The sequence below is a fragment of the Martes martes genome, assembly GCF_963455335.1.
Source record: "Martes martes genome assembly, chromosome: 9".
NCBI classification, from domain to species: Eukaryota; Metazoa; Chordata; class Mammalia; order Carnivora; family Mustelidae; genus Martes; species Martes martes.
In genome coordinates, this window is record NC_137896.1 from 27,047,571 (window position 1) to 27,071,007 (window position 23,437).

General features: G+C 53.5%; 1 protein-coding gene across 1 annotated transcript; it reads right to left on the reverse strand.

Annotated features, from left to right (window-relative positions):
• Positions 1-3,663: 3,663 nt before the first annotated feature.
• On the reverse strand, positions 3,664-13,486 carry SDCBP2 (syndecan binding protein 2). The gene is made up of 8 exons (XM_080814489.1): positions 13,421-13,486; positions 12,707-12,761; positions 11,882-11,982; positions 7,336-7,494; positions 6,606-6,781; positions 6,357-6,528; positions 4,408-4,499; positions 3,664-4,155 (listed from the first exon to the last, which is right to left on the reverse strand). The coding sequence occupies exons 1-8, from the start codon at positions 13,472-13,474 to the stop codon at positions 4,101-4,103; spliced, it is 864 nt and encodes a 287-aa protein (XP_080670615.1). The 5' UTR covers positions 13,475-13,486; the 3' UTR covers positions 3,664-4,100.
• Between the last annotated feature and the right edge of the window lie 9,951 nt (positions 13,487-23,437).

Sequence of the window (23,437 nt, forward strand, 5' to 3'; positions counted from 1 at the left end):
AATGATCGTAGGGGTGCCGCTCTCCTCCCGCTCACGCCCCAGGGGCCTCAGCTGCTTGATTTAGTTTTGGGTAGGGGATGTGAACAGTGTCGGGGCTGGGAGTCGGGGTTGGGGGAAGGCACCCCAAACTGTGATAGGAGACAAGGGAAGAAAGACCAAAGGCAGAGAGGCACACGGACGGGACACATTGCAGAGAGAGGAGGTGGGGAGGTCCCCCAACCCAGCCCTGTCCACCTGGACCTTCACACAGGGCCGCCCACCCCTGCCCAGAAGTCTCCGGGGTGTCGCTGTGGGGAGGCCTGGCCTGAGGTGCCCAGGGGAGCCTTCCCATCCCCACCCCGGGTCCCATCCCGTTGTTGCCCATCCAAGCCTCCCCCCAGCCACCCCCTGCCCTCAGTCCAGCCTTCTGGGCCAGTATTACCTCCTTGCGTGGAGGCAGCTGCCGCCCAGAGTACATGCTACCGGCCCAGGACTCTCAGCAGGGTCTGCAACCCCTGGGCCCCAGCTGCAGTTCTAGCATCTTCCAGCGGCTCCCCGCTTTGGAATTCGGAAGTGTAGTCGGGCCACAGGCATGGGCTGGTGGAAAGACGGTGATGGGCAAGAGGCGGCAGAGCGCAGTGTGGCTTCTGTGTCTGTCTGTCTGAGACCTTCCCCAGGCTCCGTTACCCTCTCCACGCTTCTGGCTGTGTCAGATTGTTCTTCCTGTGAGAGCTGAGCCAGACAGGCTAGTGCTGGGGCTGGAGCCTCTGCCGGCCCGAGGAGGAGGAGGCAGGGGCTGGCAGGTCAGGGGCGCTCCTCCAGCCTTCTGAGACAAGGTCCTGCAGTCTGACAGGCGGGCTGGACGCGGCAATCCTCCGCTGGTTTGAGAAGCCAGAGGCCATGACGGCCCCTGAAGCTCAGCCCGAGTTTCTCTGGGGGCCTTGGGCCCAGCTTCCACTTTGCACTATGTTCAGTTTAGGGCTTGGCTCTTATGCTCCCCAGCATCTCCACTGAGGGGCTGCTTGCATTCTAGTGAGGGCTCCTAAACTTAGACCTAGCTGCCTCTGGAGGAAAGCCAGCACGATGGACGGCAAGATGGGATATGGAAGCCATGATGTTTGTCCAGGCCAAAGCAGGGCACCCGGGTCGTCTCCCAGGCAAGGATGGGGCAGGGCAGGCCGGAGCCCTGCGGCCCCCCTGCTCACAGCCTGAGGCCACTTGGCCTGGGAAGCTTCACTGTCCCCCCTCCTTCCCTGGGACCCCACATTGGGTCCCCCAGCAAAGCTGCTGACCTTTTATCACCACTATTATTTGACAAAGTAAACCTGCTCCTTCTCCCCTGTGGGGCTCATACCCATCTGGTGGCCCCTCCCACTCTTCAGAGATTAAGCCCCACGTGGGGGGCGGGTGGCGCTGGCGGGACCCTGTATCTTACTCATTCCTCTGGCCCTGGGGCCACTCTGGTTCTCTGCCAAGGTTGTTCACCCGCCCCCGCTGCTCCCACAGCTGCCCCCTGAGTTGGGGGCTCCGCCTTTCTTCTTTGCACCCTCCAATCAAAGGGGGGGCCCTGCATGCACTGGGAGTGGGCAGCCAGCTCAGCCATGGGGCCGGCAGCCCCCTCTGCCACACGCTTTGTGCCTCCAAAGCCTCCTTCCCCTGGCTGGGGCCTCAGACTACCGTCCTTTGCAGAGCACCACCACCCCAGCCGAAGCGTACCTGAAGTCCTGGGGCCTGGCTGGGGCTGCCCCACAGACGCTGGTGTTGTGCCATGGAGGGGCCATGGACACACCCAATCCAAAGCCAAGCCGGGCCTGGCCGTGGACCCCGCTTCCCATGCTGTGCACTCACGGAGCTGCGTAGCGTCTCCTTAGAAATAGTCCAAGCTTTGCCGAGAAAATAAATGTCTGATTATATTTGACAACATGAAATCTATATATTTTTCACACTGGAATTCAGTCAAGCCACATAGCCCCTCTGCTCCTGTCTGTGTCTTGCTCTTTGTGGCCTTCCTATCGTGTCTCATGTTTCAGTGGAAGGGGCCGTAGCCCGCTGGGTCCCACCGGAGGTCCCGGTGAAGGGCCGTGCCCGAGATGAGTGGGGCCGCTGCTCAGGGTTGCGGAGCCCTCGCCCACAACGTCAAGGCTCTTCTCTCTTGGGGCCTTCAACGGGCATTTCTTTCTCGTGTCAGTGGAGGTGGTGGCTCTGCACCCGGCCCCGGGATGGACCCCGAGAGCACGCCGGCTGGCGGCCCTGGTCCAGCCTTCCATGTGCCCACGCGTGTGCTCAGTGTCCGCATCTATGCAAAGGGGGCAGCGCGGCGCGCGAGGCTCAGAGCGAGCGGGGAAGCACAGCGGCCTGATGGCTCGGGCTCCCGGCCCCAGCACCACGGGGCACAGAGTACAGGGCAGGAGGGCAAGGCCAAGGCCAGGGGACTGCCCCCCTCCAGTGCTCTTCCTCCAAAGCTCCCCTTTTTCCTTCTTGCTTCATATCTCCTCCTGCTGGGCTCTGGCCTTGCCCTCCTGCCCTTGGCTCCTGGAGCAGACAATGTTGGGGGGGGGGGGCTCCCTCCACCGTCCGGCCTCGGACTGGAGCTGATTCCCTCCCACGGGACATTTCCCCAGGAAGCACCTGCTGAGCTGCAGGTCCCTTGGAGCCCGGAGGCCGGAAGTGGCTTCTGCTCAGTCGTGGGGCCTGGCTCTGGGCCTTCCCGCTGCTCCTCTGGCTCTGGGCTCAGGCAGGAATCAAAGCATGGGCTGGGACTCTGCGCACAGAGCTGGCCTCCTGCGGAGTTTATTCCGAGCATCTCCCAAGGGGAGAACTTAGCTTTTCACTGACCAGGCTTCCCAGGCACTGTTAGCAGCGGGGCGTCTGACAGAGCCTGGGGAGGGGCAGCCCCGCCGACGTTCTGGGGCCCACCGAGGGCCTGAGCCCCGGGAACTCCTGACCCCCTTCTCTGACCCAGGGGGACAGTACCAACAAGTCACAGCACACTCTCCCATTCAGCCATCCCCTCGACGGAGAAGTCAGGGGGTATGGGAAAGGGGGAGGTGGCGAGGGTCTTCATTTTGTCTCCTTTGTCCTGTTCAGACAGAGTTGTACTCGCAGCAGACAGCTCTGAATTAAAGCATGAAAACACAGCAAGCCCCTTGGCCTGTTTTCTTTACACCGTGTTTCCCTGCCCGCACCCCAGAGTAGGGATGCAAGGGGCTCAAACCATCTCTGCCAGGCTGGGAGGCACAGTGGACACACAGGGAAGGGCTGAGGGAAAAGAGCTCCCTTCTGAGGTGGAGGGAACCAGAGAGCCGCGTGCTGGCTCAGGACCACTGTGCGCCTATCACAGCATGGGACAGGCACTCCCGTCCTGGGTCCCACAAAGGATCTAGGATCTAGAAGGGCCTCCCCTGGCCCCCCCACCAAGGGTCAGCCCTGCTGGGCCTTCCAGTGCACCGCAGGCCCTCCGGCACCCCTGAAGTGGGCCTCCTATCCGCTCCACAGATGGGGAAGCAGGCCGAGCAGGGGTGCTCTGAGGCCAGCGTCCCTCCTCCAGAGTCCCACACGGCTCCCCCTCTCCAGTCACTGCTGCCTCAGGACTGGCCAAATCTCTGCTCTCAGAGAGCACATGTCACCTCTGCTTAGAAGAAAACCAGGCCTGGCATGTCATGGGACCGAGGATTCTGGAATTTTCAATTACTTTTGAAGAGGGCTTGTATTTAAAATCCCATCTATTCAAAAGCAGTGGTACTATGTACAGTTTGTGACACACAGCAAGCCAAGAGAAAAGAAAAAAATTTTAACAAAGAGTGAAGTTGTGTTCTCTCAAAATGTGAAACTGTTTTGCTGGTAGAGGCAGCAAAAATCTTACGAGGGACCCAGCGGCAACTTTAAGAAGTGTTTGGCCAGCCTGCCAACGTGCCCCGCATTTCAACCGGCACAGGGAGTCACTGCCTATGGGACCCTGTGCAGCTCCCAGCCGGAGGCCCTGAGGGGGCCTGTGCCTCAGTGGCTGCCCACCCGGAAGGTGCCCCCTCAGGCCTGGCAGCCGGCCTCCCCCAGCATCTAGGACTCGCCCTTTCCTGCAGGAGGGTGGGAGGCTGGGACGGCTGAGCTTCTCTCTCCTGGCTTCAGACGGCTGGAATTGAGTGGTCCATGGTGTGGTGCAGCAGGGTGGGGGACAACCTAGATACAGCAACAGGGACAGTTGCCAAAACTGGCAGGAGGTGCCCCTCCTCCCAGCCAGCCAGGGCATCCCCCACAGGGCCTTCATTTCCATTTCTAAGACTCTCAGGGCTCACACTGGGAGCCATCAGCCACCGGGAAGGGAGGACACTGAACCCAGTGTTCGGCCCTCCTGGCTTTGGCGGGGGGGGGGGGGGGGGGGGGGGGGGGGGGGGGGGTGTGAGGGGGAAAGCAGGAGGGGGACAGCCTTACTTTTTGACCATGTGCTCGTAGATCACAGTGGGGATGACGGTCAAGGTGACAACATTCCCGGCCATGGCCAGAATCTCTCTGACCTCTTTGTCCTGGAGAGGAGGTGAGTGAGCAGTCACCCTGCGGCCAGGGGTGACTCTGAGGTCCCTCTGCAGTGGGGGGGCAGTGGGGGGGTCAGCAAGGCCTTGGCTAAAGGACCCTGCTGCCATCAGGTGAGGGTCCCAGGCAAACACCAAGCAAAGCCTTGTTTGAGCAAGAACGTAAGGCTCCTGATCAGGTCTCTGCAGTAAAGACGAGCGCGCTCCCCACCCCCAAAGGCCAGTGTGTGGGAGTCAGTCACACGCAGGCTCTGGCCCCAAAGCACAAGAAAAGTTACCCTGCCGTGGGGGCTGTCAGGTGCACGACCCAGCCACTGGGGTCCTGTTGGCCGGCCAGCCCAGCAGACCCTTCACGGGCCTTCATCTTATACCTTGTTGCCCAGTAACGCAAGGAAGGTCTGTGGACACCATTCAGATCATGGGGAGAACAAGAAAGGACAAGGCTCTAAAAGGGGGCCAAGCAGACCGAACCCTGAAGCACGGCCGCAGAAGAGCTTCGGGCCCTTCCTCAGAGACGGAGCGACCGATCACAGACATTTAAGTTGGTCACGTGCTTAGCCGTTGTGGGATGAGTGGCGAAGACGTGCTAGTGGGACTAGTGACAGCCACAGGGTGGAAACGGATCTGCTTTCAGGAGACAAAACCATCTCAAAAAGCACAGCTATGTGGGGCCATCCAGGAAAGGGAGAACGCCAGTCTTCAGAGCCTCCGAGCACCACAGTTTGCCAGGGTAACTGGCAAGTTCCTCACGAAGCCGCGAGCCTCTAGGGAGGAAGGGAGGGTCTGCTGCACATGGTAGTACGTCTGCTCCCCGGAAGTTAAGATCAGAGCACTGGAAGGCCTTGAAGGGGGCGGATGTGCTAGTATCTGGAGAGACAGCTCGACTCAGAACTGGTATGGGCGGAGTCAGCTTTTTAGGGACAAAGGGTTCCCTTTGGATGGTCCTGCCTGAGCCCTGAGGGAGGGGAGACGCGAGGTGGAGGGATCTTAGACCCACATCAGGAAGAACTTCCTGATCACGATGCTCGTGAGCCACCAGAGCAAGCCTCTAAAGACGGTGGGGAGATTGTCCAGCACAGGAAGCAGAGATGGGGCAGGAATGGCTTGGTGACAGCCCTTGAGAGGGTGGGGCACTGGCTTAGATCCATGCCACCTACAGAGTGGGAGCCCACTGCCCAGGCCGCTTCAGCCAGGGGAGACCCGCCGCTCGGAAGGCAGGAGGGGACAGCATCCTCCCTCTCAGTCACAGCCTCGACGGAGGACCACTCACGGTCCAGGTGGCAGCGAGTCAGCATCAAGCCCTTTTCACTTGTTCAGGAACCAAAAGCCACATGACTCATCATTCCCAGTCCCTAAAGGCGCCCACCCCTCGGTCAGCGTCCACTAGACCCTGGACCCCTTGCTCCTTCTTGCTTTTTAAAGATAAAACTCACCACACACATACCCTCCAAAGATGAACAGAGGCCAGAAGTGTGTTTCTGAGCAGCAATTTTCTAAAATCTTCCTATTACAGGGAATGTGAGCCAGTATCACCGGGGAGGGATGATGAAGGAGGGAGGGAGGTGTCTGCGCAGCCAGCAGCCCCCTCCCTAGGTGCCCTGTCCTGGCAGCGCTCGCCCTCACCCCCACCCCACCGCTCCTCTGGCTGCCAAGCAATAGCTTGTATTTACTGAGCACTTCCCATGGGCTTGGCCCTGTGCTCAGAACTCTACCTCCTTCATCTTAGAGAACCCTCACAGCAACTGGAGGAGGAGGGACCTCAGGCTTGGAGAGGGACAGCAGCCCGCCCGCAGGCACAAACCTTCTCTCGGTGCAGCCGGCTCTCAGCCCCTGCAGCCCCCCCTGGCCTACCTTCAGCCCGACGACGTTCTGCCCGTTCACCTCACACACGGCGTGGTTGGTGAGGAGCCCGTTGTGGGCCGCAGAACTCCCTTTGACCACAGAGACCACTTTTCCCTTCTTGAGGACAAAGCCAATGTGGCCCACACTGTCCTTGTGCATGGTGACGGTCCGCTGGAAGGGCCTGGCGGAAAGAGACAGTGAGCTGGGCCAGGGACGTGGCTAGAGGCAGAGAGGGAGGCTGGGGGCCTGGCTACCCACCTGTCCCGAATGACCATGATGATCTTCTCGGCCGACGCCCTCTTCAGCACCCGGTGGGCTCTGTCTGTGCTCCACCCGGCACAGTCACGCCCGTCAACCTGCAGGATCTGATCCCCGAAGCGCAGCCCCACGAGAGACGCAGGGCTGTGGGCCTTCACCAGCTGCACGAAGAGCCCCTGGGGGAGGCAGGACCTTGCCGTCAGCTGCACAGCCCACTCTGAGCCCAGGTCCCTCCTGCTGCTGTTCTCCCGATGGTCTAGGAGCTACAGTTCTGTGCGGGCAGGACAGGGGTTAGTCCATTTGCCTGGGGAGGAAACGCTCCAGGCCACATAGCCAGGGAGCAGCTGAGTCAGGCTTTCAACCCTAGCTGGAGGCTACACCCCTGTAGAGCCCCTGGACTGCCTAGCTTCTTACGATGGCATTAGCACCCCTGGCTTCCCCTGTCTACAGACAGCTGCCTGGAACCCAGATCCCTCCGATGGAGGGGAGCGGGGAAAGGAGCAGTAGGAGCCCAGGAGGGGTTGGTGGAGGGTCCCTGCTGCTAGAACCCAGCACCAGCCCTGAGGCCTTGGGGGACGGAGGTTGAGAGGAGGAGCCTGAGCCTGAGGTCTGGTAGGCCTCCGCTCCTCTGCCTGCTCTGCACCTTCCTTACTGTGGACAAGGCCCACACTGCCCCCTCCCAAACTGGTGGCGGATGCCCCCACCTCTCCTGCCCAGCCCCCAGCCCTACCTGGTCAATGGCCTTCAGCCGCAGCCCCGTCTTGCCATCCTCATCCTTGCACAGGTGGATCTCACGCACCCCGGGCTTGATCTCCGCACGCCGTGTGCCAAGGCTGTTCCCAGACAGTGGTGCCACTAGCTGGCCCGGCAAGGGGCCAGAGCCCGATGTCTGCAGACACCAGGGTGGGGTCAGCTGGCCTCTGGGGCCTCATCACGATGGAGAAAGAAGAATGTAGTCCCTGGGCCCTATCCCATCCCTAAACTACACTCTTCTCTGCAGGGGCTGCTGGGGGACATGGCTCCGTGAAGCCACTAGGGGGCATCAAAGTCTGTGCTCCTGAAAAACGGCCAGGAACATGAGGACAGAGAGAGGATGGGTATACGGAAAAGGGACCCTCATTTTGCAAGGCACATTGGAATCAGGAGAAGACCATTTTAAAATCCAACTAAAAATACAACAAATGTTTTCAGCAAATAAGGAGCAGTCAGGGGGGAAAAGGACTTAATTTTTGCCTTGAAAAAAAGTGTTAGCAAAAAGTATAAAAATGAATGCTTTCCCCCTGCCCAAAGCCCGGAACAAGTCAGGATGTCACTCTCACCACTACCATTAAATACGGTACTGGAATAACTAGCCAGAGCAATATGGCACGAAAAAGAAATAAAAGGCATACAGATTGGAAAAGAAATATTTGCAGATGATGTGATAATCTAATAGGAAATTCCCAGGAATCTATAAACTCCTAAAACTAATAAGCGAGTTCAGCAAGGTCACAGGATACAAGATCAACACACAAAAACCAACTGTACTTTTTATACACTAACAGCATGCACATGGAAACTGAAACTAGAAGTACACTACCAACTATAATCACTCAAAAATAAAAAAATAGGAGTAGGTCTAAAAAACCATATGTAGGAATTGTATACTGAAAACAAAAACCAAAAAATGACTGATAAAAGATATCAAAGAAGATCTAAATAAAGGAAAGGTATTTTCTATTCACGGATTAGAAAAACATAGTGAAGCCCTCAATTGTCCTCAAACTGATATAAAGATTAAATGTAGGGGTGCCTGGGTGGCTCAGTGGGTTAAGCCTCTGCCTTTGGCTCAGGTCAAGACCTCAGGGTCCTGGGATCAAGCCCTGAGTTGGGCTCCCTGCTCAGCGGGGAGCCTGCTTTCCCCTCTCTCTCTGCCTGCCTCTCTGCCACTTGTGATCTCTGTCTGTCAAACAAACAAATAAAATATTTTTAAAAAATCAAATAAAAAAAAGATTAAATGCAATTTCTATCAAAATCTTTACAAGATGTTTTATAGATATACGCAAGGTTAATATAAATTTTATATGAAAAGACAAAGAAACTAGACTAACTAAAGTTATTTTTTGACAAAAAGAATAAAGCAGGAGGAATCACTCCACCAAATTTAAAGACTTATTATTTAGCTACAGTTTGGTAACAGTGGCGAGACAGACACATGGATCAATGGAGTAGGACAAAGACTCCAAAAGTAGCCTCACAAAAGTAGGGCCAACTGCTTTTTAACAGAAGTGCCAGAGCAGTTTGATGGAAAAGAAATGGTCTTTTTGACAAAGGGCATGGGAGCAGTTGAACATCCACAGATAAAAATATGAACCTTGACCTAAGTTTCACCCTATACAAAAATTAACTCAAACTTCACCACAAATTTATTCCTTTTCAAATTTTATTTATTTACTTGACAGAGTGAGAGAGAGAGCACAAGCAGGGGGAGTGGCAGGCAGAAGGAGAAGCAGTTTCCCCGCTGAGCAGGGAGCCCAATGTGGGACTCGATCCTAGAACCCTGGGATCACGACCTGAGCCAAAGGCAGATGCTTAACTGAGTCACCCAGGCCGCCCTCATCACAAATGTAAATGTAAAACCTGGGGTGACTGGATGGCTCAGTCAGTTAAACATGTGACCCGGTTTTGACTCAGGTCATGATCTCAGGGTCCTGGAATCAAGCTCTGCAACGGGGTTGGCTGGAGATTCTCTCCCTCTCCCGCTCTTCCTCCCCCTGCTTGCGCTCTCTCTCTCTCTCTCTAAAATAAATAAAATCATCCAAAAAATGTAAAACATATAACTATAATGGTTTTAGATGAAAATAAGGGAGAAAATCTTCAGGATCTGGGGCTTGGTGTAAATGTCTTTAGACAGGCCAGCAAAGCCCCATCCACAGAAGAAAAAGATCCATGAATTGAACCTTATCACAACAAAAAATTTTGCTCACACTTGGGAGAAAATTTTTACAAGCAACCTAAGGACTCTAGAATAAAGAACTCTAAAATCTTGACTTAAGGGGCTCTGGGTGGCTCAGTCAATTAAGTGTCTGCCTTCAGCTCAGGTCATGATCCCAGGGTCCTGGGATCAAGTCACACATTGGGCTCCCTGCTCAGCGGGGAGCCTGCTTCTCCTTCTCCAGCTCCCCCTGCTTGTGTTCCCTCTCTCTGTCATAAATAAATAAAATCTTAAAAAAAAAACAACTTGACTTAAAAAAACTATCCATTGAGAAAATGAACAAAATGCATGAAGAGCATTTTACTGAGGAGAATTTACAGCTGGCAAACAGCACACGCCAAGACGCTGAGCATCACCAGCCACTGGGGAAATGCAAACTAAGCCCCTGAAAAGACATCACTCCGCACCCATCACAACGGCAAATGTTAAAGAGAAGCTGGCGAGGATGGGGAGGACTGGAGCTACAGGTGTCGCCCGCAGGAAAATAACATGGTAGAGCCACTCTTAAAATAGTTTGCCAGTATCTTTTAAAAATTTAAAACATGCATTTATCTTACAACCTAGCAACTGCACTCCTGGACATTTATCCTGGAGAAATGAAAACTTACGTCCGTACAAAAAAACGGTACACAAATACCCATAATAACTTAGTTTATAATGGCCCCAAACTGGAAACAACTAAAATGACCCTCAATGGGTTAAACAGACCTCCGTACATCCATACCATGGAATATTAATAACACAACGGGATGAGCTAGGGGAGGGGGTGGGAGGTGGGGAGAACAGGTGAGGGGGACTAAGCACACACGTGCCGCGACGAGTTCCGGGTGATGTATGCAAGCACGGAATCACTGCATTGTACTGAACTAACATAACGCTGTAGGTTAACTATCCTGCAATTAAAATAAAATGAAACAAAAATAAACAAATAACAAATAAATATAGAAAATGGGATGAGCTACTAATATAGTGAACAACCTGGAAAAAATTCAAGGGCATTATGCTGAGCAGAGAAAGCCCATCTGAAAACACTATATGATCCCGTGTAGGTAACATTCGGAAACACAACAGTGGAGGCAGAAGACAGGCTAGTGGTGGCTAGGGGGTTAGGGAAGGTCAGGGGGAGAGGGTGCGCGTGATCACGAGGGGCCAGCCAGAGGGAGACCTCTGTGGTGACAAAATTATCTGTGCCTTGGTTGCACTGGTACCTACGTGGGTCTATCTTTGCAGGTGACAAAGTGACACAGAGCTACAGACACTCACTGGACCAACGCAAAATGCCCACTTTCCTTATCCTACAGTTACACCACCACTTCCCCCATAAGCACTGGGAAAGCTGGGTGAGGGTACAGTCTTCTGTACTCTTCTCTGTACTATCTTTGTGACTTCTCATGAATCTATGATTGTTTAAAAATAAAAAGTTAAGCCTAACATTTTTAATTATAAAAATGAATTCGTCTGTCATGTTTTTATCAATATTTAGGTGAAAGGCACTCATGTCCTCCTTATTGGAACAAGGAGGGATTCAGTCAAAGGCTTCCGAGTGAGGTATATACCACATGACTTTCTTGGCTTCTTGTCTGTATTTCACAGCATGACTATGGGGGGGGGGTCACTGTGGAGCAGCACCCCAGGGCCCCACGCGTCCCTATCCTGGTTGACTTTCTCCTGTGAGCCCCTCATTGGCCCATGGCTGAGGCAGTTCTCATCCTCGCCCGCCTCATTTCATGACACCCTGCAGCTGGCCTCTGCCACCGATGTTCACCCGCGTGGGGACAGGATGGCCAACCAGCCCACTGACCAACAGCCCAAGGAGATGCTGGAGGCACAGGGTTTGAGTGGGGATGGGGGCTCTAAACGAACATCTTTTCAGGAAGGAACATTTCTTTCTCTCCCCTGAACTCTGGAAAGCAGGAGTCAAGCAAGCACGGTCGTTTCACCCAGGGATCAGAGCTGGTGACAAGTTGCTCCCTGTCTCGGCTCTGCCGTCCATGCAACAGTTGTCAAGGCATGGGCAGCTCCTTCATTAGAAGCCTCCAGGCTCAGGCCGGGTTTAACGCCCTCCCTTCGCATCCAGCCGCCTGAAGCCAGAGGCCAAAGTGCAGGCAGGGGTCCTCCGTGGCCCAAGTCTGCAGGAAACCCCACAGCCCTTTTAATGATGGCTCAAAATGAAAAGCGCCATCAAGAAACAGCCCAGACATGCTGGGGAAGAGGAGAGTCCAGTCTGTTCATATGGCAACACCAAGAGGGAGGGAGAGTTGGCACATTCTATGCCCACATTAGGCAAGAAACAAATACCTACGGTAGCACCTTCTGGAATCTGAAGCAAGTTCTGCTGGACTTCTTGGCTTGAGAGGGAAAGACCCATGTAATTTTCCAATTCTGCCAGGCTTGGGTACAAAACTGACAGGAAGGGAATGGAAGGGAGAGGAAAGGTGTTATTCAGGGGTATGACCTTGGCCACACCTGCCTGGCTCCCACATGCTCACTCATTTGTATCAGGAAACAGGCCTGGAGGTGTTGTTTACTCCTGAGAATGCAATGGAACCCTCGCTGGTGATGGGGGTTCTCTCTTCAGAAGGGTTGAGGGGCAGGGGTCTCCCCAGGAGCAGCCTGGGACACAGAATCCCTCCTGTGCCACTTTGGTGTTCAACACCACAGAATTTATTTGGCACCAGGCAGACATCTGACACCAGGCCCAGGGCTGGTGCTGGGGCCATGAGGCCCCGCTCCTAGGAAATCCAGGGGCTGGGGGGCTGCAGGGGCTGTAGGAGGCCGGTGTCTGACCCCAGGGCGGCTCCCAGGAAACTGCATGGCAAGGAGGGAGAGAGTGGGTCTGAGGTCAAGTTAGCTGCCACAGGACCTGAACCCAGACTGCCACTAGCAACTCGAGGGACCACCACAAACATCTTGGTTTCCTCACGTGGCCTCAGAAGGTAGCTCCAAATCAGGGGAGTTAGTGCTTTTACTAAGCCACAGTTTTCTCGGGGTGCCTCTCAAAGGGTTCTGCTGAGGGTAAAATGTTCAGGAAGCCCACAGCACAGGGGCAGGCAAGAGACAGTGCTTGGAAGTGGCCACTAGAGGTCAATGTCGGTCAGGAGCACCCCACCCCCGCCGGTTCACTCACCTGAAGACTGGGAGACTGGCGGGGCAGGCATCCTGGATGCAGCTCTGGCCTGGGCCTGGGGAGTAGTGGGGAGCGCTGGTCAGCTGTGGCCAGGACCCCCAGAACCCTTGGGGCCTGGAGCTCCCTGAGGCTGGGAGTCAGGGCATTATTTATGCTGGCGGGCCTAAGGTGGGGTATCCATGAACCTTGGAGGTGTAAATGTGGTCTTTGTACATGTCCACGTTTCTGGGGAAGGTTCTCCCCGTGGCCTACAACCCACCAAATGTCATGACCCACTTACTACTGAGGCAGCCAGAACACTGAGGCCTACCTCCCAGTGTAATTCTCGGTCGAAAAGTCCTAAATTCTCAAAACCCACTGGAACCACAGGTGGATGGAAGGAAGAAGGTGCTTCTGGGGATGAGCAGGCCAAAGGTCATGCCCATGGGACTTACTCTGGAAGCCTGTCTACAGTGGAGTCTACCTGAACTGGGAAGGAGGAGCGCTAGGATGCACAAGAGGCCTGTCTGCAGCTCTTTGGGCTTCTCCATTCCTGCTCTAACTTCACTGCCTTAGCCTCTGGACGTCTGTCCACCAGCAGGTCCTGCAGCGGTGACCTGCATGCCCACGGACCCAGCACCCAGTACCTTCCAAGACAAGCCTCCCTTACTTACCCTGGGGCAATCACAAAGGCCCCATGAGGGGACCTAGGCTCACACATGCCTAGCGGCTTACCTGAACAGCTTGGTCCATCTTCAGGTCCTCCAGAGATGGGTACAGGGTGGACATGGCACCTCCTTGGAACACCTACAGGGCACAGAGGGTGAGGAGGGGTGAGGGGTGAGAGGAAGCGTGGAAGTCTACCTCCCCCCACCCATGTGTGCCACTCAGGACTCTCAGGATGAGAAAGAAATCAGGAAGGTATCATCCGCATTTTGGAGATGGGGGAGTAGAGTTTGAACCCAAGTCTGATTTATTCCCAAGCCCATCATCTCCACCCTTGCAAAATTCCATCCCATCTGTTCAGCTGACTCTGGGCTTTAGATCACGGACCCAGGGGACCACCCAGGACATGCTGGCCAGGAAGAGCAGGATTAGGGATCAAGTCCTTCCCCGCCATGTTTCAAAGGCCAGATGGAGGGATACCTGGGTGGCTCAGTTGATTAAGTGTCTGCCTTTGGCTCAGATCATGATCCCAGGGTCCTGGGACTGATTGCTTCATCAGGCTCCCTGCTCAGCCATAGGGGTTGGGGGAAGGGGTGCTGCTTCTCCCTCTACCTGCTGCTCCCCGTGCTTGTGCTCTCTCTCTCTCTCAAATAAGTAAAATCTTAAAAAAATTTTTTTTCAAAGTTCAAACAGGCTTAAAAGTTCTGGTCACTCAAGACCCAAATCCAGCAGGTTCATAGTGAGCACCTGCTGCATACCCAGCCTTTGTTAGGGGTGTGTCCAGCATCATTCCCCACTACACAGAAGTGTTAAGTAGGTGGGGTCTTCATTACAACAAAGAGGCAGCTGGACATTTAGAACCCCTCCCCCAGCTCCCACATCCCTGTTCACTTTTGGGTATTTGAGCTCCTACTGTATACCGCCCATTTCCAGCCTTGATCTTAGCCTAGGCTTCCACTCTTCTTGCAAAGCTCTGATCTTGTTGAATTCCTTGTCTTAGGTTTTGCATGTAGGCCACTAATTTGAAAGTATGAAGTATTCTGCAAGGTCAAATAAAACCTGTCTGCATCTGGCCTGTGAGCCACCAGTTCCAATCTCTGGAGGAATCAGAAGTCTGTGCAGGTCGCCTCGGGGAAAGTGAGCTAGACAATGAGAGCAGAGGGGAGCCACCAGGGGCTCTAAGGATGGGTAAGACATCGCAGGCTCCTGCAAAAGGGTTTATTGGCTGCCATCTGGAGAACAAGAGAGGAGGCAAGACCCTTTGGAGGATGTTGTAGTGCCTGGGAAGGGGCGGGAAGATTATGGAGGTCTGCACACAGCATGGGGGCTAGGGGCAGGATGTGAGTGCGAAGGAATTTGGCAGCAAGGTAGAAGAATGGTGTACATGGGTAGGGGTTGGTATCAAGGCAGCGGGTGCAGAGGAAAGAGAAGGAACAATGATGGATAAGGATGACCTTAGTCCCTGTGGGCCACTCAGTGGGGGATACCCAGAGGATCTGGACTGGGACAGGGTTGGAGTCCCATCACCCCTGGTGCAGTTCGGTCAGTTCCCTGTGACCACCCTAGGGACCCCCTTTATTGTGTAAACCTGCTCTGATGTCCTTCCACCTTCCACCTTCCCAGGATGGAAACAAGGACAGAGTTCTCAAATGTATTTCCTTCCACCTTCCACCTTCCCAGGATGGAAACAAGGACAGAGTTCTCAAATGTATTTCATTCACCTCTCGGTCTTGTTTTTTGTTTTCTCAAATTTGAATTAGTACCAGGATTTTAAAGTCTGGGAATAAAAAAAAATTCTCCACTTCTAACTTGTATTGAAAAAAAAAAGTCAAAATATCTGGCACTGCAAGAGCAGGAATCATGCACAGCGACACCCAGTCCAGGCTGAGCTGCAGCCAGTCTCTTAGATGGGTCTGCCTGTGCTTTCCTGGTTCCCAAAGTACCTGGCCAGAAATTTACATCACCTGCTTGGTTCCCAGAAGCAGGCAGCTCCAGATCCTTGCCCTAGTCTGGTCTTTGCGGCAGAAATGATCACCTCAAGAGGGCAGAGGTTGTCCCAGGGGGAGAGGGAGACTGGTTTTGACTTACTTTAGACCAGCAGGGAGAGTAGACCTCTTTCTTTGCCTGTGACTTTCCCCACTGTGCACACATTCTGGGAGATTTTTCTCTTGGGACAGTCCTCAGCAGGTACCACCCGCCAAAAATAAGCCTTGTTACGAGGATGATGCATGAGGAGTATATGTGAAAATGAGAGGTCAGCCCTGCCCCACTTTTTCTACCACTGAAGCAGCACAGCAGTTGTATTTTTAGTGGCTACCCTCTGGGAGAGCAAAACCAGAGATCCACTTCCTAGAAATCACTCCCAGGCCAGGACCACTCAACACTTTCTCTGTATCTGGGAGCTTCACCACCTTCACCTTCTGTGAGTCTCCACTCAGTTTCGGGCTCTGGGCAGCATTAGGAAGTAGGCATTCCCCTGCCTTTTTAACATTTATGATTTAGTGGGGAATGGCTCCCAGTTAACAAATATGCTTAGTGCCTCGTTCAATCATCCGTCTGTGCACTCGCGTCGTTTGAGTATCTACTGTGCACCAAGGACTAGTCACCCTAGGCCATCTGCTTCTGGCACACCACCCCTCCCTGTAGGGTACTCTTTGAAGGTTTAGCTCAAATGCTATTTCTTGGGTTGCCTTTTTCAGGCTATGGGACGCCCCCCTGCTAGTTGGTTGGGTCTTCTTGTGTTCCTAACCCTGACTTGTGCTCTCTACTGTCTAGCTATTTATCATATCACACTATTGACATCTGGGTATTTTGTCATACCGGATCCCTCACCTCACAGGGGCAGGCAGGGGCTGTGTCCCATTCACCACACTCTACGCCTCCCCACAACAATGACAAACATGCATGGTGGCAAAAAATGTTATTTGAGTAAAACAGTAGTTTTCCAAGAACAGACTGGAAATTCCTGTGGGCATTTTTGGGTGTCACGAGACTGAGGGGACATCACTAACATTTAGGAAGCAGCAAACAGAGATCTGGACTTCCTGGAACATGCAGAGCAGTCACTGCAACAAACTGTCCTCCCAAACCTTTATGTGGGCATAAAGCCTGCTTGTACCCTGTTTTATATACAACTACAGTACTTCCTTGTTTTAATACGCAGTATGTTATCCAGACATGCAAATACCAGGTTAACCAAGGGAGGTTATGCTTTGTTTTGTTCGCCATTTTGGGAAATCAGTGTCAACACTTCTCACCAGAACACGCCCACGTGTGCCTGGCTGTCATACTAATTCCACACCTGTACACGAACACTTAGCCTTTGACTGGAGACGTCAAATAGAATCTGTGGCAGAATTCAGTTGAATACTGTCTTCTCTTAAATCCAAACGTACTCATTTTTGAGTTAGGTACAAACACGATCTGGTGTAATCCTGTTTCGGCTTTTGCAAAGTGAAGAGCGTATTCTCCTACTATAAATTATTTTCATTGCTCGTGTTTCACGTTAATAATAATGACACGGCATCAGGCTGGTTCACCCACTGGGAACCACCATTCGGGGCGAACCCGCTTTCTCCCTCAGCCTCAATCTTCTCGCTTTGCGCAAGCAGGCACAAAGTCCATGCATGAGGAGCTGAGGAAAGCCCCACGCGTCGCTATAGCCTGTTCTTCACCGCCGGCCTCAGTTTCCAAACCCGTCGCACCGCTCAAACTCTCCAAACTTTTCCCACTCTGACGCACCCTTAACTCCTAACCCCGCCGGAAACGACGTCTTCCAGTTGCTCGGGGCTACGACGCCTGCGCAGAGTCCCCACCAGGGCGCTAGGGCGCGCTGCCGCATCTAGAACGCATGCGTCCCACCCACCCAGGCCAGCGCGCCGCTACGGGTGGCTCCCAGGTTGCCCCTCGGCAGCAGGATAAAAAATGGCGACTTCCTCGCCGACTGGGTTGGTAACTGGATTGCTAGAATCCCCCCGGCCTCTCGCGTTCTCCAGGTGCCTGTGGCTGGCGGCGGCACCCACCAAAAGAAGTCAGGTAAAGCAGCAGAGTAAGGGATGGGAAGGCTCGATCGGGCCCCTTGTTCCCTCTTTACCCGACTGGAGGCCGCGCGCAGCAAATCGAGCTTTAAAGGGGCGAGTGTCCCCCCACGTCCCTGACTCCAGAGGACCATTTACGGCTTCTAGAGGAGGGAGGGATCAGGTGATCCGTTCCCTGATGGCTGATAGGATTCAGTTTCTAAGGCAGCTGTGGGAGGAAAGGAGAGTATAGACATGCCTGCTCTCCCCGCAACCTGTTGCTGGGATAGAAGCCCCCTCACCCGCTAAGGCTTCCGAAGCTCTTTCAGTTCCGAATATTTCCTGCTCGTTGTGACATCACTGACCCTCCCACCACGTATTTTTGCCTGGCCCCGACTTCTGACCAGGTGCTTAGCTGCAAGTGCCCCGCCCCCATTCTACGCAGGTTCACCCCGGGATCCCACCCAGAGTAGCTGAGTGATTGAGCCCTGCCACCCAGAGTAGGGGTTTTGTGCTTGGCCAGGCAGATCACTTCCCACATTAGAATCAGACCCACTGCTCTTATAAGGGATTCAGACAGTTAGGCTTAGGGGGTGCAGGCTAAAGCAAAGGCAACAAAAGGCTAAGGCAACCAGGAAAGGCTTTTGTATAAAGGAAGGAGGCGGGTTCAAGGGAGTGGGTGTGGAATGTGCTACCACGGGGATAGGGAGGCCCAGACCCAAGAGCCCAGCTGCCTTCCAGATCTTTACTACCTCCCAGGTTACTCAAACTGAGCTCCTTTTTTCCTAGAATTGCTGCCCCTCTTCAGCTGTCCTACCAAGTCCACCTCCTGGTCTGAGCCAGAAATCTGGGAGTTAACCTCAGCTCCTGCTCTTGAAGCCCTATGGAGCTCTTACCCTCAGGATAAATCTCTAAACTTCCAACTTGGCATTCAGATGTCCATGACCTGACTCCTGCTACCATCTGCAATCACACCTCCTCACTTTTCCACACTTCATCCTGCATTTCATTCATCCAGACTGCCTGCTGACACTAGAACTCACCTAGTTCATGCCTCCCTGCCTTTTCAGGTGCCTGTCCCTCTGTCTTGAATGCCATTCACGTCTTCTCCCTCCCTTTTGTTCATCTGGTGAACTCCTTTTCCTTCATTTCTAAGCTTTCCCCCCAAATCCCCACACCCACTCACGGAATTAATCAAACCTCCCTTCTCTAGCCTCCAGAACCGCATATTCACCTATTCATCATTCATTCTGCTAATGTTTACTAAGCACCTCTGCGAGCAAGGTCTTCTACATTCTCTAGGATTGGATTTCCTCTGTGCTGTTTTTGTTTGTCTGTTCCCCTCCCCAGTACTGAGCCCAGTGTCCGGTGCACGGCAGGAATCCGGTTACTCTTTCTTAAAGGAATGGGAAAGCAAGACACACAGGGAAGAGAAAGCCCCAAAAAAGTCCTTTGAAGAGAAACTCTGGGCCTAGAAAGGGAGGAAAAAAAAAAAAAAAAAACCCACTGCTCTAATGAGGTGGATTAAAAGGCTGTTTCCTACAGTCTGACAATGAAAGAGTTCCTCAGCTCAGTGCTGGCTTCCTGCAATTAATTGGCTCCTGTGAAAGGAAAGTAACCCATCTCTCTCAAAGGAATTTTCCTTTCCCTGCACTTTACAGAATTTCCAACTCTGAACTTCTGTATTTTTTGATAAAAGCAGTAATACCACCCACAACACCATCCAGCAGTCGGGTCCTTAGAGATCAGCAGGGCTGAAAGGGGTCGTCAGCTCCCACCTTTGGGTTTTGGAATGAGAACACTCTCTTGGAACACCTTGTTCCAAAGAGCTGAAACTATGGGACTCCTACTTGTTCCTGTGGACAACTCATCCATCCTTCAGAAGACAGTGTGTGCGGGAGGGAAGCGTGGGTTAGAGTGTCAGAGGAATAGCTCCTGGAAGGCCAGATTAGCCCAGGGATGTGGTGAGTTAGAAAGGAAGAGGCTGTTGCTAGGCAACCAGCATGTACCCCCTCCTCCTCCTCAGGGCTGTACTGCCTGCTGGAGGAAAGCTGTGAACATCTTTGGGGGATGCAGATGCTCCCCAGTACAGGGCCCTAAGAGGCAAAGCAGGAGCAAGACCTGGGAGGCAGGCAGGACTGGGTTCAGACTGCTGCCTCTAATTTGTGAGAGCAAGCATGGACAAGTCCCTTTTGGGTGTCATATCTCCCTTTGTGATACGGGTAACAGTACTTGTATCACAGATATCGTGAAGATTTAAAGATCCTTAAGAAGAGAGAAAATAAATATGGAAGGCACTTAGCACAGTACCAAGCACATAAAGGGCGTGCGGTCATCATTAGCTGTTTATTCAGGACATTTACTGAACACCTAAGTCCCTGTGCTGTTCTAGGGACTGAGGCAGTGAACAAGAGGAAAATCCGTCCTTGAGGGTTTCTTTCTAGCTGGACAGAGAAGTGTCACACTTGTCACAAGTCACAGAGAGAAAGATAAAGCAAGATGGAGGGTAGAATGTCCAGACGTCTGCAAGGGCCTCACTGCGGGTCGGGAGCAAGATGGAGGGTAGAGTGTCCAGACGTCCGCAAGGGCCTCACTGCGGGTCGGGAGTAACAAGGGACTTGTGTAAAAGCCTAGAGGGGTAGGGCAGAGCATCAAAGCTGAGGGCATGGCCACTGCGGCGGCCCTGAGGTGGGGATGCCTCTTGTTCAGAGACCATCTGGCCGGTGAGACTGGAGTCTCGTTCAGAGGTGGACCAGTGGTGAGGAGGTAGGAGAGGATGGGAGTGGGCCAGGTCCCCAGGGGGCCGTGGCCAGCATTTGGCATTTACTCTGCTGAGATGGGAGCCCCTGGAGAACATTGAGCCACAGAGTGACCTGATCCAACTTACATTTTAACAGGCCCCCTTTGGCTAACATTGGGAGAACAGACCAGCAGGGCAAGGGTGGACACAGGGAGTCCCAGGGAGTAGTGATGGTGGTGTGAGAATTGTTACTAGTTTGGAAATCAAGACTGTAAAACAAAGAAAAACTCTAAAAACACAAACAGTTGTTTCCGTTAGTCCCAGCTGCCCTGTGCAACGACCCAGTGCGTCTCCCCCCTCACAGCAGCCTCATTTGAAGCACCATTTCCTGAGGCCCTGTGCTGTGCGGGGCACAGACTGTCCCCCTTAGTTCCATTATTTTGTGCAGTGCCCCCGACTGTGTGGGGATGTGTCCAGTGTCCACACGAGGAAACCAGTTCTGAGTGAGGCCAAGCCACTGGCCCCGTTCCCCAGCAGATTTCTTCCCGCCTACTTGGGGTAGTGGGTAGAAACCGTTGCAGGCGGAGACATAAGTAACAGAAACTGAGGCATATACTCTCTGCTCCCTGTGGAAGTCCACTCTGCCTGGCCTTCCAAAGGCCCCCTTCAACGAGCAGGGTGTGGGCCGCATGTCCCAAGCCCTATCACAGGAGGTCACAAGGAGCCTGCAGCCCCCATAATATCCGGATAAAGATCACTCAGCCCTCAAACCTGACCCAGGGCAGGCGTCAGAGAAGGAGACCCCTGTCCACACTGTTCCCCCAGAGGGAGGCACCTTGAAAGAAAACTGCCTGGGAGCCTCCAGAGGGGTCAGGACCAGCCAATCAGCATAAGAACAAACCTCACTGACCTCAGTCGTGGTCAGTACGGGCCCCAGCTCTTACCTGCCACCTGGGTGCTGCCTGGTGTCCTTTGTCAGCCACTGCCAAGAGTCTGTTCCCCTCCCTGGGAACGGGTGGCCCTTGTCCCAGCCAGGTTCCTGCTCTGGGAAGGGTGGTGCCCGCCCCCCAGTCAGCTGACTCACCCGGATGGACCTAGGTAAAGGCCCTGTGCATGTATAAACAAAGCAAGTCACCGGGTCCAGAGGAGGGTTCGGGCCTTAGTCAAGATGTGGAGGTGGGGTTAGGGGCCCACAGCCGCTGATAGGAGGGGTAGAAACCAAGGCTTCTCGACCTTGAGGAAATCAGATTTGAATTGTCATCAGTCCTGCTGAACATGAGGACAGTTTGAGGGGGCATCCAGGGCCTTAAAAAAATGGCCATAACTTGTGACCCAGCATTTCCCCCCTTTTATTTTTTTAATATGGGACGCCTCACGAATGTGCATGTCATCCTTGTGCAGCAGCATCCTCCTCGTAATTTATTCCAGTAAACAAGTAGGCATTGAGGTCCTTCCTGGAGCTCATCACCGTGTTGCTCATAATAAGGAAATCTAGAAATCCCCAATGCCCGTCACTGGGGTCTGGCTAAACAAATCCTTATTTGTAGGAGATCACAAAGCTATTCGTGTCATTTAAGGAAAAACCACGAGGAAAGGTTCCTGAGACAGTGAGCAAGATACTGAAAAATCAGTATTGTGATTCTGCTCTGCTCTTCGGTTTTCATCTTTTGAAAAGTGGATGTGTGTTGCAACCAGTCTGGGAGGACGTATACTGAAGTGCTGGAAGTCTGGGGGCACCTTGTGGCTCAGTCGGCTAAGTGTCCGACTTGGTTTCTGTCCAGGTTGTCATCTCAGGGTCATAGATCGAGCCCCCGCATTGGTTTCCACGCCGGGCATGGAGCCTCTCCTCTGCCCTGCCCTGCCTCAAAAAAAATAAAAAATAAAATGCTGAAATTCTGGATGTGTGTTCCAAGGTAGTGGGGGGTGGGTTGGGTTGGGTTTGAAGTTAGTTTTTGCTTTTAGTGCTTATAATTTTTTCTAAGGGGGGAGCAAATTAAGCTTGTTTCAAAAAGGAGTTTAGATTGGTTTTCTCCAGGAAGAGGAATAAGGGGCTGTGTACTGGGCTGGGAGGGGATTTGGTTATAGTACACTTTTTGATACCTCTTAAATTTTGAAGAATTTGAAGGTATTGCCTCTCTCCCCAAATAAATAAAAGTAAACAAAAAAGGGGGAGGAATTTAGTTTAGGTCCTGGTGGGCTTGGTTGGACAGGGGTGCCTGACCCTCTTGGTGCCTGGGGAGGAACTGGGAACCTGTGTGCTGGGCAGTCCCTGTGGAGTGACACAGGGCACCAACACAGGACACCCACCTAGGGCGGGGTGAGTATCGGAACTGCTCACCGGCCAGGCAGGTCCACGTCACAGTCCCCATGACGAGCCTGGGAGCCTGGGCAGAGTTGCACCAGCCTAGGGCATCCCAGCCTGAGTGGGGACCCAGCTGGTGTGCAGCCCCACAGAGGAGACACCACCAGCCTCCCAGGAGCTTACAGCCAGGAGTCCTACCCAGGAAAGCTCACAGGAACAACAGCAAGGAAGGCAGAGGCCACTAATCGTGCTTTAAAGCCCTCATCTCAATGTCCCATATCCTCCCTGCTAAGTACGCACGAGAGGCAAAGGACTGCTCTAGTTACACAGCTGGAAAGTGGCTCCAAGGCCATGTTTTCTCCTCAGTGAGACAAATGCCACTGGAAATTGAGGCATCGATACACCCAAGGGCTGAGCCATATGGGCCCAAAATAGGAGGTAAGCCATGGGTGATGAACCCATCTTAGGCCAAGTCTTCAAGGCCCAAGAAAACTAGAAAATAGTGATACTAGTGGAATCACATGAGTCCCTCCACCCCCCAATACACAATTGCACACACTTCAGTTTACTCCAGTCATAGTCTGAGAGGGCCTTGGAGAGGAGATGGAGAAGGAAACGGACCCAGAAGGGTGAGGGACTTGCCTGTGGTCACATGGCAGGTCAGCACAGAGCTGGGGCTCAAACTGGGCCCCAAACCACCCCCACACACATGCAGAAGTTTCTTTCCATTCTGTGGTATTCCAGCGCGTCCCCTCTCTCACTCTTATCCTGCTTCCCAACCACCCAGGTGGAGCTTTGTGGGCATGCCCTTGCTCAAAGTTCAGTGGCTCCCTATGGAAGGGTCAGGACTAAGCTCTGTCCCCATTACTGCCTTTTCAGTCTGAGTCTCTACCCTTACCTCACGCCTGCATCACCTTTCCATCCCCGTGCCTGCCTGCTACTTCTGGAATGCCTCCCTTGCCCCTACTAGTCCCCTGAGCTCCTTTTCCAGGAAGGCCCCTGGTCATCCCCATCCATCTGGCCTCCCC